The 13,486-nt window shown below is 48.3% G+C and overlaps 1 protein-coding gene across 3 annotated transcripts in view; it reads right to left on the bottom strand.

Moving 5' to 3' along the window:
• Vwce (von Willebrand factor C and EGF domains) overlaps positions 1–13,486 on the bottom strand; it is a 32,144-nt gene continuing 18,658 nt past the window's right edge. For 2 of the 3 annotated variants that reach the window (XM_029472602.2, XM_021151552.2), the window contains 9 exons: positions 12,571–12,656; positions 11,203–11,320; positions 10,106–10,191; positions 8,836–8,932; positions 7,428–7,510; positions 5,996–6,086; positions 5,837–5,919; positions 5,464–5,527; positions 1–1,045 (listed from right to left, as the gene is read on the bottom strand). In XM_029472602.2, the coding sequence (XP_029328462.1) occupies positions 435–1,045; positions 5,464–5,527; positions 5,837–5,919; positions 5,996–6,086; positions 7,428–7,510; positions 8,836–8,932; positions 10,106–10,191; positions 11,203–11,320; positions 12,571–12,656 (1,319 nt within the window). In that variant the 3' untranslated portion in view covers positions 1–434. The remainder of the gene's footprint in view (positions 1,046–5,463; positions 5,528–5,836; positions 5,920–5,995; positions 6,087–7,427; positions 7,511–8,835; positions 8,933–10,105; positions 10,192–11,202; positions 11,321–12,570; positions 12,657–13,486) is intronic. The other variant, XM_021151554.2, reaches the window with a different exon arrangement.

Here is a 13,486-nt window from a genome sequence, read left to right on the forward strand (position 1 = left end):
TGAGTATTACATGAAATCAGTGTTGAAAACAAAGCATAATGACAGAGATAACAGACAAGTCCAAAAACACTTCTAGGATGGATGTCATATAACGTCAATGTCAAGAGTATGCGCTGATGGGATCACCCGAGGCATGGCTCCGCCTGAGTGAGGGTGGACATTGCTGACTTAGTGTGCCAGGGCCACAGGAACCAACACAGACAATGGCAGGGGCCAAACAGAAACATAGGTTCTCACAATTCTGGAGACTGAAAGTCCAAAGACAGGAGGTGTTTGGGTTATTTCTTCTGGTGCCTCTCTCCTTGATTGATAGATGAACCATCTTATTCTAAGGTCTTCTCTGAACACCCCACCAGTTTTACCCCTGTGGTCACACACATTCGAGGCCATGAGCCGAGAGCTCTATCTGGCATGTCCCAGGCATTGTGATCCACTCAGATAGTAGAGTTCTCCTTCTTTGAGGTGTCAGTTGTGGACTGTTGGGGAACAGGGTTGGGGGTGTCCAGGAGAGCTGCAGAGAGTCTTTGAGAGCTCAAGGAAGTGGTGAGGGTCTCTGAGAGGTCAGCATCAGTCATTGAAGGTGTTTCTGCCTCAGTCAAGGGGGTGGCAGAGAGAAGCCACTGGAATGCTGTCCGAGTCCCAAAGGTTGAAGAAGAGCTTTCTGGAGTGACAGGTGACAAAGGAGTCCCTGGAATGGCTGGAGGTAGAGTGGACAGTCTAGGAGAGACAGGTGACCCTGCTGAGGGCTCAGGGGGCTGGGAGGCTCTGGGCTTCCCAAGAGATACGGCCTCTGGCTCCAACAGGAGTGAGGCTGAGGTCTGGGCTATGGGAGGGCTTGGGGATGCAGACTGTACATTAGACAGGTTTGTTCTTAAAAGCCACTGCAGGAGGTGAACCATGGGTCTTGCAGGTGATGCCGATGGCGGCCCCGGGCAGGAGCTACAGTTAACAGGGACTTCAGTGTCTCCACGGGCGTTTCGTGCAGCTTTGGCAAGTTCTCCATGAGGGGATGGTTGCTGCTTTTCTTCTAGAGGAAACACAGAATCTGGACAGAGGTGGGAAAACAGTCACAAGGATCCCCCTAGTTGAAGTGAGCCATTCTGGGGATAGATGCCATACTCTATCCTCAGAGGGGACTCAGCACAACTGGTAGGGACCATTGTGAGCTGCCTCCAACATCCATGGATAGAAGGCTAGAAAGAGACCATGGATGGAAGAAGGCAGCTCACCAAAGCGGCCCTCCCAGGACCTTGCGCTGTGACTTTTGGGAAGCACATGGCTCAGCATGCTTCTCTTTGGGTCTTAGTTTCCCCACATAGAGGAGTGCCAGGGGCAAAGGATACAGAAAGAGTCAACGCTGGGCCTGTTTTCCCACTTGCAAAATGGGCGTCCCAACAGGCTGAGAGCCAGAAGCAGGACCGCACAGGATGACTTAACCTAAGCCCTCAGGCCAGTGGGCATCAGTGACAGGTCACCTGGGGCCACTGATAACTACAGATGGATATTACTCTACTGTGGCATATTGCTAGTGGGAGAAATTGGTGTGTGGAGTCAGAAAACAGAGGAACACTGCATGTTCCATTCAATTGCTATCCAACCTAACGCTATCCAAAAATATTCACTCTATTAAGAAAAAAAAAATCAGTATTCCATATGATTTAGGCTAGCCTCGAACTCACTGGACAGCCAAGGATGACTTAAAATTTTTTTCTTTTCTTTTTTTTTTCTTTTCTTTTTTTTTTTTTTTTTTTTTTTTTGAGACACGATCTCTCTATGTAACCTTGGCTGTCCTAGAACTTGAAAGGAAAATTATTGGCTCAGGACCCCAAGACCAAGTTCTCAGCACAAAGGAGTTTTGTTTTGTTTTGTTTTGTTTTGTTTTGTTTTGTTTTGTTTTGTTTTGTTTGTTTTTTGCCCAAGAGGAACAGTGGGCAGGCAATAAGAGACAAAGATGGGAAAAAGAGGATGAGAAAAAAAGGGGAAGGGAACAAGGGAGAGGGGAAAGAGGTTTTTGTCCTGGAGGTCAAAGGACTGCCTCTGGATAGAGAGGAGACAGACTTGGCATATAGGAAAATGACTGTTTATAAAAGGAGACGGGAAACCCCATGCTAGGATAGGGTGTTTAATTTTAATTGGGCGTGTTAATTAGTTGGGTCAAGGTGGGCTTTTGACTGCTGGGCTTTCCTACTTTAATAGCTGGGTCTTGGTAGTCAGCCTCAGTAGGAGGAATTGGCCAGATAAGGGAACAGACCTTAGCGGTTAGCCTGGGGAAGGTAGTCTAATGATTTTCAGCAAGCCAGAGGGACCTGAGGAAAAAGAGGAAGCCTGCCAGAGCCATGCTTGCCACACTCAAGCTGGCTAGAGTCCCTTCAGAACTTAGTATGTTGATCAGGCTGGCCTTGAACTCACAGAGCTCTTGCCTGCTGAGATTAAGGGCTTGTGCCACCTAGCCCAGCAGACCTGAACTTTTAGATCCTCCCACCCTAGGACAATAGGCAAGCATCACTACACCTAATTTTTGTGGTACTGGGAACTGATCCAGGGCTTCGTGTACACAAGACAAGTGCAATGAACTAGGTTCAATCCCAGGGGCACCGAATGAATAACAGTCCCAGCCTACCACCTCTCGAGTTGTAAGGATGTGCTTCACAGGGGCAAAGGAGAAAGAAACATTAAGAAAGGGTCACCTGAGGGGTGGTAGATGCCACTGTGCATATGCCTTAAGTATGTGAACTAACTGGGTGATATGTGAATTGTGTCTGAAGAAAATTATTTTTATTGCATTGCATATGTGTGTATTTGTGGGCCTCTGTGAGTGTGTGCATGTGTGTGTGTGTGTGCGCACACGTGCGCACGCGTGCTACAGCATACTTGTGGAAATCAGGACAAATTTCAAGACACCAGAGGAGAGGGCATCTACTTCCCTCAGGTGAAGCTTTCCTAATGTCCATCTCTCCTTTGCTTTCCACCAGGTCTTTTCTTTATGCTTAGCTTCTTTTCCCCCTGTGACCACACCCTTACATATGTTCTGGAGACCACACTTGCATCATCAAGCTTTGAAGCAAATGCCTTATCTCAACCGTCCCTTCTGGGTTTTGGTGGTGGTGGTGGTTTTTTGGGTTTGGGATTAAAAAGTGCATTATCACTGCTGCCACCACCACCCAGCTTCTTTGTATTATTTTTAAGTCATCAGATGGAAGCAATTCCCGTTCTCTTTGGATGAAACACTGGCATTCCATTTATTTATTTATTTATTTATTTATTTATTTAATGTATAAGTGCTCGATCTGCATATAGACCTGCATGCCAGAAGAGGGCATCAGATCCTAGTCAGATGGTTGTGAGCCACTGTGTGGTTGCTAGGAACTGAACTTAGGACCTCTGAAAGAGTGGCCAGTGCTCTTAACCACTGAGCCATCTCTCCAGCCTGGTGGTATTTCCTTTTACAGAGAGCTATGAGTCGGGGGAACAGGGTGTGGTGAGCAGCGCTGAGACAGTGTCTCTGGGAAAAGAGTTTGGCTCAGCATGTGTCCTCTTTGGGTCTTAGTTTTCACCCATGGAGGAGTGCCAGAGAGCAAAGGATAAGAAAAGAACGGGTCTAGTACCACCAACTAGAAACTCCCTCCCCCGGGCTCTGCAACCCCATCTGGAAAACAGAGATAAGACCCTTGTGCCCAAGCACTCTGGCTGAGTTGCTCGTGTTACAGGCAAATGCTTAGTGGCTGTCTGGTGTGCTGGCAACAGTTTCTGGAAGCCTGAGGGATGATATAGCTATCCATTGTAGAGGAGCCTATGCTGGCTAAAAGGAATCTGGATTCTCTAAGTTCCCAGGGGTCCTCAGGACTGTTCCCAGTTCTCTACTTTCCCAGAGCAGACAAGATCTTGAAGAGCCCTTGGAAGGCCAAAGATGTAAAATAGTCATCTCCTGGCTGGAGCGATGGCTCAGCGGGTAAGAGCACCGACTGCTCTTCCAGAGGTTCCGAGTTCAAATCCCAACCACCACATGGGGGCTCACAACTATCTGTAATGGGATCTGAGGCCCTGTTCTAGTGTGTCTGAAGACAGCTACAGTATATTCATATAAATAAAAATAAATAAATCTAAAAAAAAAAAAAAAAGCCAAGCATTGGTGGCGCACACCTTTAATCCCAGCACTTGGGAGGCAGAGACAGTCGGATTTCTGAATTCAAGGTCAGCCTGGTCTACAGAGTGAGTTCCAGGACAGCCAGGGCTACACAGAGAAACCCTGTCTCGAAAAGAAAAAGAAAAAGAAAGAAAGAAAAAGAAAAAAAGTATTAAAAAAAAAAAAAGACACTTCCCAGGAAGCAATGTTAGCCATAAGACAGTGGGAAAATCCACCATCTTTCTGAATGTTAAAAGCATACAAAGAAAACACATCTGTGCACTGAGTAAACTGGAAAAATTAGAATTCTGAAAGTTTTGGAGACCATCCTGACACAGCCCACAAGATTTGAAAAAATAAAAGTTGACCCAGAATTTTCCACATGAGGTACATTACAGGTGTATGGAAGGAAGGGAAAGAAAAGAAGAAAGGAAAGAAAGGTGGCCTGGGGAGATAAGAATACGAGGAATGAAAGAAAGAAGGGAGGGATGAGGAAGTGGGCGTGAGATAGAAAAATCAGACCAAGAGAAGAGGGGAGTCCCTCCTTAACCAACATTTTGTTTTCTGCCACTTCATGATCAATTACCATGATCAACTGCTGTTTTCAGAAATAAACAACTCATATTAAATTGTGTGCTATTATGTGTAGCATGGTGGTACATCCCATCCCATCCTGCCCTGTCCAACCTGTGACTCACACTTTGTCCAGTACATCCATATGTCTGTGCTACCAGTTGGTTAGTCAGCTAGGAGCCTCTCTGTTGTTGGTTTGACAGTGCTATTATATAGGGCTCAGTCCCATCCACACTTTCAAACACATTTGAGGTCTTACAGATAATGGGGGGCCTTCCTGGATAACCAGCTGTGGTCCACATCAAGACTTCAGAGCTATACAACAGATCCCTGGGTCCTGTTTGTAACTGTGCAATAAAGAACCACGTGGATCAGTCAAGTCTGGTGGCACATGACTCAGCACTCGAAAAACTGAAGCAGGAGGATTGCTTAAACCAAGAATTTAAGGGCAGCCTCAGCAACAAAAACCTCCTGTCTCAAAAGAAGGGTGAGGGATGGATGAAGCTGGGGATGGTTCAGGGTGCGGCACTAACCGGGCCTCTGGTTCGGGAGTCTGAACTTGATCCATAGCACCACACACAGGCAAAAAAGGAGGAGGGTGGATAGAGGGGTCAGTCAACACAACACCTTGTGTTACTTCCTAATAAACAGCTCAGAACTAGCAGCCCACCAAGCCTGGGCTCCCTGGTAGCCCGTCTAAGGCCTATGTTTCTGACAAGATTTGCAGTGGAAGATGACAAGAAAGCTCAGGGTCAGGGCTTGCTTACCTGGGCAGGAGGGGTCAGTACAGATTGGCCGGCAGGGGACCGTCTCACAGCTCACCTCTCCCAGCTGAAGAAGCAGAAAGACACCCGTGAAGAAACCCAGAGGATCCCAACAACCAGTAGCAGAGCTCTCTAGGGCCTTTGGTGCCAATAGTGGGCAGAAAAGTATTGTTGGGTAGAGGCCCAAACACCTGGGCCCTGGTCTGAATGACAGACAATGCCAGCAAGGTACCTTCATCTAAACTTCCAAAGAAGGATGAGTGGCCAGAGACAAGGGTACTTTGACGGTTCATGAAATGTGAACAGCAGAAAGATGGGCAGATTAGCTCAGAGTCCCATGTGTGACAGGCAGCCCCAGGCCCTTAGGCCAGCTCACCTGGCAGATGCACCGGGTACAGGGCTCATCATCCAAGGTAAACACCTGACCATTCGCCACCTTTCTCCCTTCGAAGTTACAGTCTACAGAGACAGAGATGGGACGATGAGACCCAGGTCCACTTGGGAGACTTGGGCACTGGTGGCTTCTCCCACTCACCGTGGCATACAGGGCAGCACTCGCCATCCGGGTGGAAGGGGTAGGTACAGGTGATGGGACAGTCCACAGGTGAACAGGCCACCGAGCCCAGCTGTAGAACATAGACCACACATGGCCCCCTCACTGAGGACAGCTAATACGGTGCTAGGGAAGGCATGGGGTACACAGCAAAGCGGACCCATCTAGACAGCAGCATTAGCCATCCATGGTGGGATGGGGATAAAGGGGTGACACTTTCTCAGTTAGGGTCCTTCCTCACCTCTCAAGAACAAGGCCTGACTTTATCCAAGAGGACCCCTGACAATAGTGACCCACTGGACAAACGTAGAATTATCCAGAAAAGCTCAGCAGCAAAAAGAACAAAACAAAACAAAAACAAAAACCGAGGGAGAGAGCTGAGGTGCAGCTCAGTGGTACACTCCCCTCAGTTCCATCTCCAGCATCATTTAAAAAAAGAAGAGGAGGGCTGAAGAGATGACTCAGCAGTTAAGAACACTGGCTGTTCTTCCAGAGGTCCTGAGTTCAATTCCCAGCAACCACATGGTGGCTCACAACCATCTGTAATGGGATCTGATGCCCTCTTCTGGTGTGTCTGAAGACAGCTATGGTGTATTCACATACATAAAATAAATAAGTCTTTTAAAAAATAAGTAACAAATCAATAAATTTTTAAAAAAAGAAGGAAGGAAGGAAGAAAGGAAGGAAGGAAAGAAGGAAGGAAGGAAGGAAGGAAGGAAGGAAGGAAGGAAGGAAGGAAGGAAGGAAGGAAGGAAGGAAGGAACTGAGGAGAAAGCACTCAGAAGCAACATTTCCCAAAGCACGTGACAGAGAATATACAGGGCCAGTGGGCAACGTGTCACTCAGAGGTCAAAGAGATGTTTACCCTGCATTTCTCAATCCATGTGTTGACCTTGTTGTCTTTCACACATAACTGGGGCTGAGGCTCACTGACATCCCAAAGACATACTTCCACAGCAGCTCCCACCGAGCATTAACTATATCAGCTCGGTAAGCAATGAGACTGTGTCCTTTATTTTCCAATGAAAATTCAGTGTGCACTACTAACCATCTTTTTTTAGACTAAGAGGTGGGTTGGCTCTGGGGTGCAAGTGTGGCTCCAGGAGCATGTATACTAAGGCTCAGTGCCTAGCCCTTTAACTAGCCATGAAGTCAGGAGCAAAGGACTTGGTCTCTGCTGGCTAGTTCTCTCATGAGCCACCGTGAGATTCATTGAGCTCTGCAACCCAGAAGCAGAGATATTGAATCAGCCAGTGTTTTCAAATGATTCCCTGATCCTGGCTAAAGAACCCTGCTGGACAGGCAGCAGGGAGACAAGCGGCAGGGAGATGGTTTCCATCAGGACCAGGGGTGACCCTTGTCTGGATTTCAGGAGCTGATGCTGGGGATTGGGATCAGGTTGGGTGGTGCATACCAGGCAGATGCAGCTCAGACAGGGGTCGAGCACTGACGGGAACGTTTCGTTGTTGTAGAAGATTCTACCTGTGTAGGTGCAGCCTGCCAAACAGAGCATGTGGTGAGCAGGAGCCAGAAGGGTGCCTGGCCAGGGCAAAGGTTGAAAGTTTATCTGCATAGCAAAGGTCAGGCCCAGCACCTCCCCAGGCAGCTCAGAGGTTAGGTAAGTGGTAACCGGTGCTGGCTGCTTTCTGTGGCTGGATTGAGCAAGGGCATTGCAGAGTCTTGCTTCAGTGTCTTTGTAACATGGGATGGGGGTGTCACTGAGGACCTTGGGGGTAAGACAGGCAGATGGCCCATGAGGCTAAGGTGGTGCTGGAGACACACAAGGTTTCTGTCCCTCTCTAGTTAGTGAACAACAAACCTCATCTGTCCAGACCTGACCCATCCCCCACCACAACCACCCCTGCCCAGTCCCTGTTATGGTTCATATCCCTAAGCCCTGATGTCACCAAAGATTCTGCGTAAATGAGATCACTTTGATGAAACTGTTAAGTACAAAAGCACACGGTGGCACAAGCCTGTGAACAATGCCAATATCAAGAGCTGAGGCAGGAGCATGGAATTCCAGAACAGCTTTGGGTAAAAAGCAGATTCTAGGCCATGCAGGCTTACATAGTGAAACCTTGACTCAAAAAGAAAAAAAAAATAGTATGTATACATATATATAATAAAATCAAGTGAGACGGTAGGAAAATATCTTAACATTTATTTTATCTGTTTTGTTGTTGTTTGTCTGTAGTCAGAGTGCCAGGGATAGCACCCAGACTCTCATACACCCTGAGCAAGCACTCTCCCACTGAGCTACTACCCTTAACATAATACCGTTGATATTATTTTATCTCATCTTATCTTTTGAGACTGAGTCTTGCTATCTGGCCCAGGCTTGATCCTCCTGCCTCTTTCTCCCAAGTCCTAGGGTTTCAGGCATGTGCCAACAAGCCCAGCCCTTATCAAAAGCTGTGCATGTCAAAAACAGAGATGGGCCTTTTTAAAATTATGACGTTATGGCTTTTCTATGACAAACTTAATTTTTAAATTGTAGAAAAGGTAAAAATTACTATGGAAAAAAATCTAGCCTTATTTGTGCTTCCTCTCACTGGCCCAGTTTTCCATGTCTGGTTTCTTTGTCACCCCATGAGGACTGTGACCTCTGGGTTTGCATATGTGAGTCCAGCATAGAGGCCCTGCCTCAGGCCAGCCACTTTACTTCTCTGGACTGTGGGTGGTGTGCTGGTGGCCTGGAGAGTGAGTGAGATTAGATTCCAGAGGTGCTCAGTGCCACAGGGCCTGAGGCAAGGCAGACAGGGACTCCAGGAGCCCTGACAATGGCTTCATAGGGTGACATGGGGCCTGGCCCTGATTACCTGCTGAACAGTCAGGACAGCACTGTCCAGGAATCCGGATGGGGTGCGGGCAAGAGTCCACGCAGTCTGTCCTCTTGCAGCTCACAGAGCCATCTGCCTGAAGGAGGAAGAAACATCACCAAGACTTGGGACAGCAGGGCCTGCTGCTTCTCCACACCACAGGAAAGACAAAGCCACCCACTGTCCAAAGCTTGCCTTAGGCTTGCCCTCAAGGATATTAGGATGAGGCTGTGGTGTGGCTGGTCCTCCCCACCCCTCCCCCATGACAATGAAGGCCAGCTGCTTAGCACAGGTGACGCTTAGCACAGGAAGGTTTCTCAAGTGCGGGAAGTCAGAGCTGGGTTTTTTTGTTTTGTTTTGTTTTTTTGTTTTTTTGTTTTTTTGCCTTGTCTGCTTCCTATCCTATCCCTCAGCAGCAGCCAAGGCCATACCATCACCCCCTCCACATTCTTCTCAGCATTTCCCTGGAACCCTGGCTCACCCCAAACCTATGGAGAACAATAAAATCCTATTTTTATAGAAAACTATTCCACCGGAAATGCCTATTTCAGAAGACCAAAATGCCATATGAGGTTTCCCTCTCTTTTCCTCCCCCTCTTCTTAAGAATTCAAACGTTTATGGCCTTTTATTTCACTCTCTTGTAAAATGAGGGCCGGGATCAGTCACAAAGGTGGGGATCAGCAAAGGGTGGCTTCTACTCTCTCCTCTCCCTGCAGCGAACTCATGCCGCTCAAGCTGGCTTCTCACAAAGCTCTCTAAATGTCAGTCATCTAGAGATGAAGATGTGGAGTCTGGAGTTCCTAATAATGTCCCCTCCCCACCTTACTTTGTTGGATAAATACAGCCTTCAGGGACCCAAATACTCAAAGTAGGAAGGGAAGCGCTATCCAGTTTCTTAATAAGCACCCCTATTTGACTTTAAACACACACTCTTATTTATCTGTGACAAAGTGCAGGTCAAGATGAAGCATCATATGACACAGAAAAGGCACACCAGCTACCTGAGCTAGCCACGCCCCAGGCCACCCTCTTGGAGGCCTCCTGAGGCCTCTGAGGCAGACCCTCATGGCAGCAGCTCCCTGCCCAAGCAGAGTCACCCACAGTATCTGCGGCAGTCACCAAGATCTTCTGTTCTCAGTCACCCACTGAGAGCAGAAGAAGTGTCTGCCTAGGAGGGAGACTGAGGCCAGGCTGCCAGCGCCCCCGCCTCTGAGGGAGGCAGACAGGACAGCCCAGGAAAGCAGCTGAAGGCGAGCAGGTGTCATTCACCTGGCAGACGCATAACTCACAGGGGTCACCAGGCGACCAGATCTGTCCGATCGGAAACTCAACCCCGTTGTCGTCCAGAGAGCAGCCTGGCAGGAGAGAGCGCAAAAGGAAGCGATGCTTAGCAGAGAGCCAGGATGTAGCTCCGTGGTGAGGGAGGCATGCTCAATGGACCACAACAGCACAAAAACAAACAAGCAAACAAACAAAAACCACAATAGGCAGGAATAACCATCACCGCCCAGCCCCCCAGGACCACAGCACTGCACTTCTAAAGATGAAACCCCAAGCTCACAGGCATACACACCACACAAACCACACAGACAAGTGTGTGCTTAACATGTGTGCATACTTTTAAAGCTGGGTGTGGTTGCACACTCCTTTAATCCCAACACTCAGGAGGCAGAGCGAGACAGGAGGATCTCTGTAGAGTCCAAACTGGTCTACATAGTGAGTTCCAGGCCAGCCAGTGCTACACAGTGAGCTCCGGCTCAAAAAATAAATGTATGCAAACTTTTACACAAAGTTAACAGACACACAAACACACACATTCCCCAAAAATGACCGATACTCGGTCACATACTTAAGGAACACACAAGCTTACGCTGACAAAACAAACCCAGATATACACAAAATACAAATGTGTATTTGCATATATGCAAATGAACACGCACATATATACACAAGCGCAGCACACTCACAGATACACTCACAGACCACAGAGTTGCACACACTTACACAATCAAACACAGACATTCACTTGCACAAAAACATATGCATCAAATTGCACACGCATCACAGGGAACTGGCACAAACACCGAGAGATGTGCATTTGCAGGTATATCACATTAAAACATAAGCACATTCATACACAGATGTCATCCATACACCAACACTTAAAGGCATATACAGCTATACATACCTACAGGTACACTCATATAAGATACCCTTCGAAGCAAGGACGCACACAAAGTTATACCCTTATATAGTCACAGCTCACACAATGTTATATAAAACACATAGGCTCATATCATGAGTACACACCAGCAGTCCAAGCGCACTTGAGCCCTGTGTTGGGGGACCACATAGCTGCACCTCACCTGTGGTGGGTGCGGGTTCCCGACAGGTAAAACAGCACTGTCCTGGGCCCAGCAGCCACTCCTCTCGAGGGCACTCCAGCTCTGGACATGGTGTGAAGGAGCACTCCACCTCCCCATTCTGGAAGAGAGAGAAGAGCATGCATCAGCCCTGGGCCACTGAGGATTGAAGAGAAGGCTGGTTGGCAGCTATCCTCCAAACCCTCAAGTAAAAGTGGGGAGTTGAAAGAAGGTCCAGGGGTGTTCCTCCCGTCCTAGCTGGGTCTCTCCTGTCTCTCAGCCTCCCTCTTTTTTTTTTTTAAAGATTTATTTTATTAATATATGTAAGTACACTGTAGCTGTCTTCAGACATTCCAGAAGAGGAAGTCAGATCTTGTTGCGGATGGTTGTGAGCCACCATGTGGTTGCTGGGATTTGAACTCTGGACCTTCGGAAGAGCAGTCGGGTGCTCTTACCCACTGAGCCATCTCACCAGCCCCCTCAGCCTCCCTCTTAAACCTAGTTCCATCGAGACTCTCTCCTCCCTCCCTCCACTCCCATGCCTCTACTCCACAGCTAGGAAACGGCCAGGCATCATCCTCATCCTGCCATCCACCACTCCAAGCCTTAGCAGCTTAGCCTGGTCCACAGGTCTGCTGCTTGGGGACCCCTCCCACTTATCAGTCATAGATACTCTCCTGAGACAGCAAGAGTGCTTGGCCCCTTATGCCCAGACATGTCCAGTGTACAGCTGAGAGAGGTCAGCTCTTTCTCTAAACTAGCACTCTCTCCACAATGCAGAGTGGTCCATGGGATGAGCTGAAAAGAGTCTTCCCAGCATCCCCTCTGCCCTCTACTACTTCCCATTTCTCCTGAGGACACTCACAAGGTAGTAAATTACTGTCTAACAACCACCTCTTCCAGCCTGCTCCTAGGAGACACATTCCAGAAAAGCCCGCCTACCTCCAGGCTTCTCTGCTTCAACCGAGGGCACAGCACCCTCAGAATTTCACCTGACTGGTCCTAGTCACCTCTCAGGTCTCCACTGTCACTCTCTCCTCTCAATAAGGGTTCCTGTGCCCAGTCATGCCCACCTAGGCCAAAGGCTGCCAGTCAGAGGGGACAGGTGCTCTTCTGGGCTGAGGATGTAGGTTCCCAGATCACAGTAAGTGCTCTGCCAATACAGAGCTGAAGACAAATGATTGGATTTCATGGAAACTGTGGTAAGGCATGGGAGATCCCTCCAGAGACCACTGCTTCAATCTCTGCCCTTTGCTACACAGCAGGTTATCTTACCTCAAGCAAAGCATCCTGGGTAAATTCCTATGCTTCCCACCCAACTCTTTTCCCATCTTCCACTGAGTCAACAGGTGCCAGAACCTCACACCCTACCTGGCAGACACAGGTGGTACAGTCGTCACCACCCCCACTGAACACAGCCCCGTCCGTGTACCACCGGCCATGGAAATAGCATCTCCCTGCAGGAGACAAAGGCAGAAGGGCTCAGGGCTTTCCAGGTGGAGCAGCTAGAAGAGTGGACAGATGGGCAGGGAGGGGTGGGGCAGCTGCCCCTTGCAAGAACTCAGAGTAGTTGTTGACCTCCAAATCCCAGACCCCACACAGGTTACTACCTAAAAACCTACAAGAGAGGTCATTGCTCCAGAGGCAGAGGGAACCCCAACAGCCACAGTGTAAGAAGCTCAAGAGGAGCTGTGCCAGATACTGGACAAAGATAATCTGAAGGTCTTCCTTAGGGTAAAACCAGCCCCAAAGTCTGGAAAAGTGTCTATCAAGTCAGGGTTCAAGTCCCAGCTACACATCTCAGAGCTGATCAGGGCAAAATACACGACTCTCTTGAAGCGTCTGCCCTTCACTGTGCAAGGGAGCTGACAGTTCACACCTCACAGGTTTCACACTGACTGTAGGAAAAGAAAACGAGAAAAAACAAACAAACAAAAATAACCAAAGTCCAACATGATATCTCCTGCCTTCTATCCCAGCACTAGGGAGGTGGAGGCAGGTAGAACTCTATGAGTTTGAGGCCAGCCTGGTCTAATAGTGAGTTCCAGGACAGCCAGGGCTACATAGTAAGACCCTGTCCGTCACCCCCCCCCCAAAGAACAAAAACAATACAAAAAAAAAAAAAAAGAAAGAAAGAAAATAAAAAATAACAGCCAGATGGTAGTGACACACAGCTTCAATTCCAGCATTTGGGCGGCAGAAGCAGGAGGATCTCTATGAGTTCAAGGTCAGCCTGGTTTACAGAGCAAATTCTAGGACAGCCAAGCCTACATGGAGAAATCCTGTC

The sequence above is a fragment of the Mus caroli genome, unplaced genomic scaffold (genome assembly GCF_978045245.1).
Source record: "Mus caroli unplaced genomic scaffold, Mus_caroli_1 scaffold_20, whole genome shotgun sequence".
In the NCBI taxonomy this organism is placed as follows: Eukaryota; Metazoa; Chordata; class Mammalia; order Rodentia; family Muridae; genus Mus; species Mus caroli.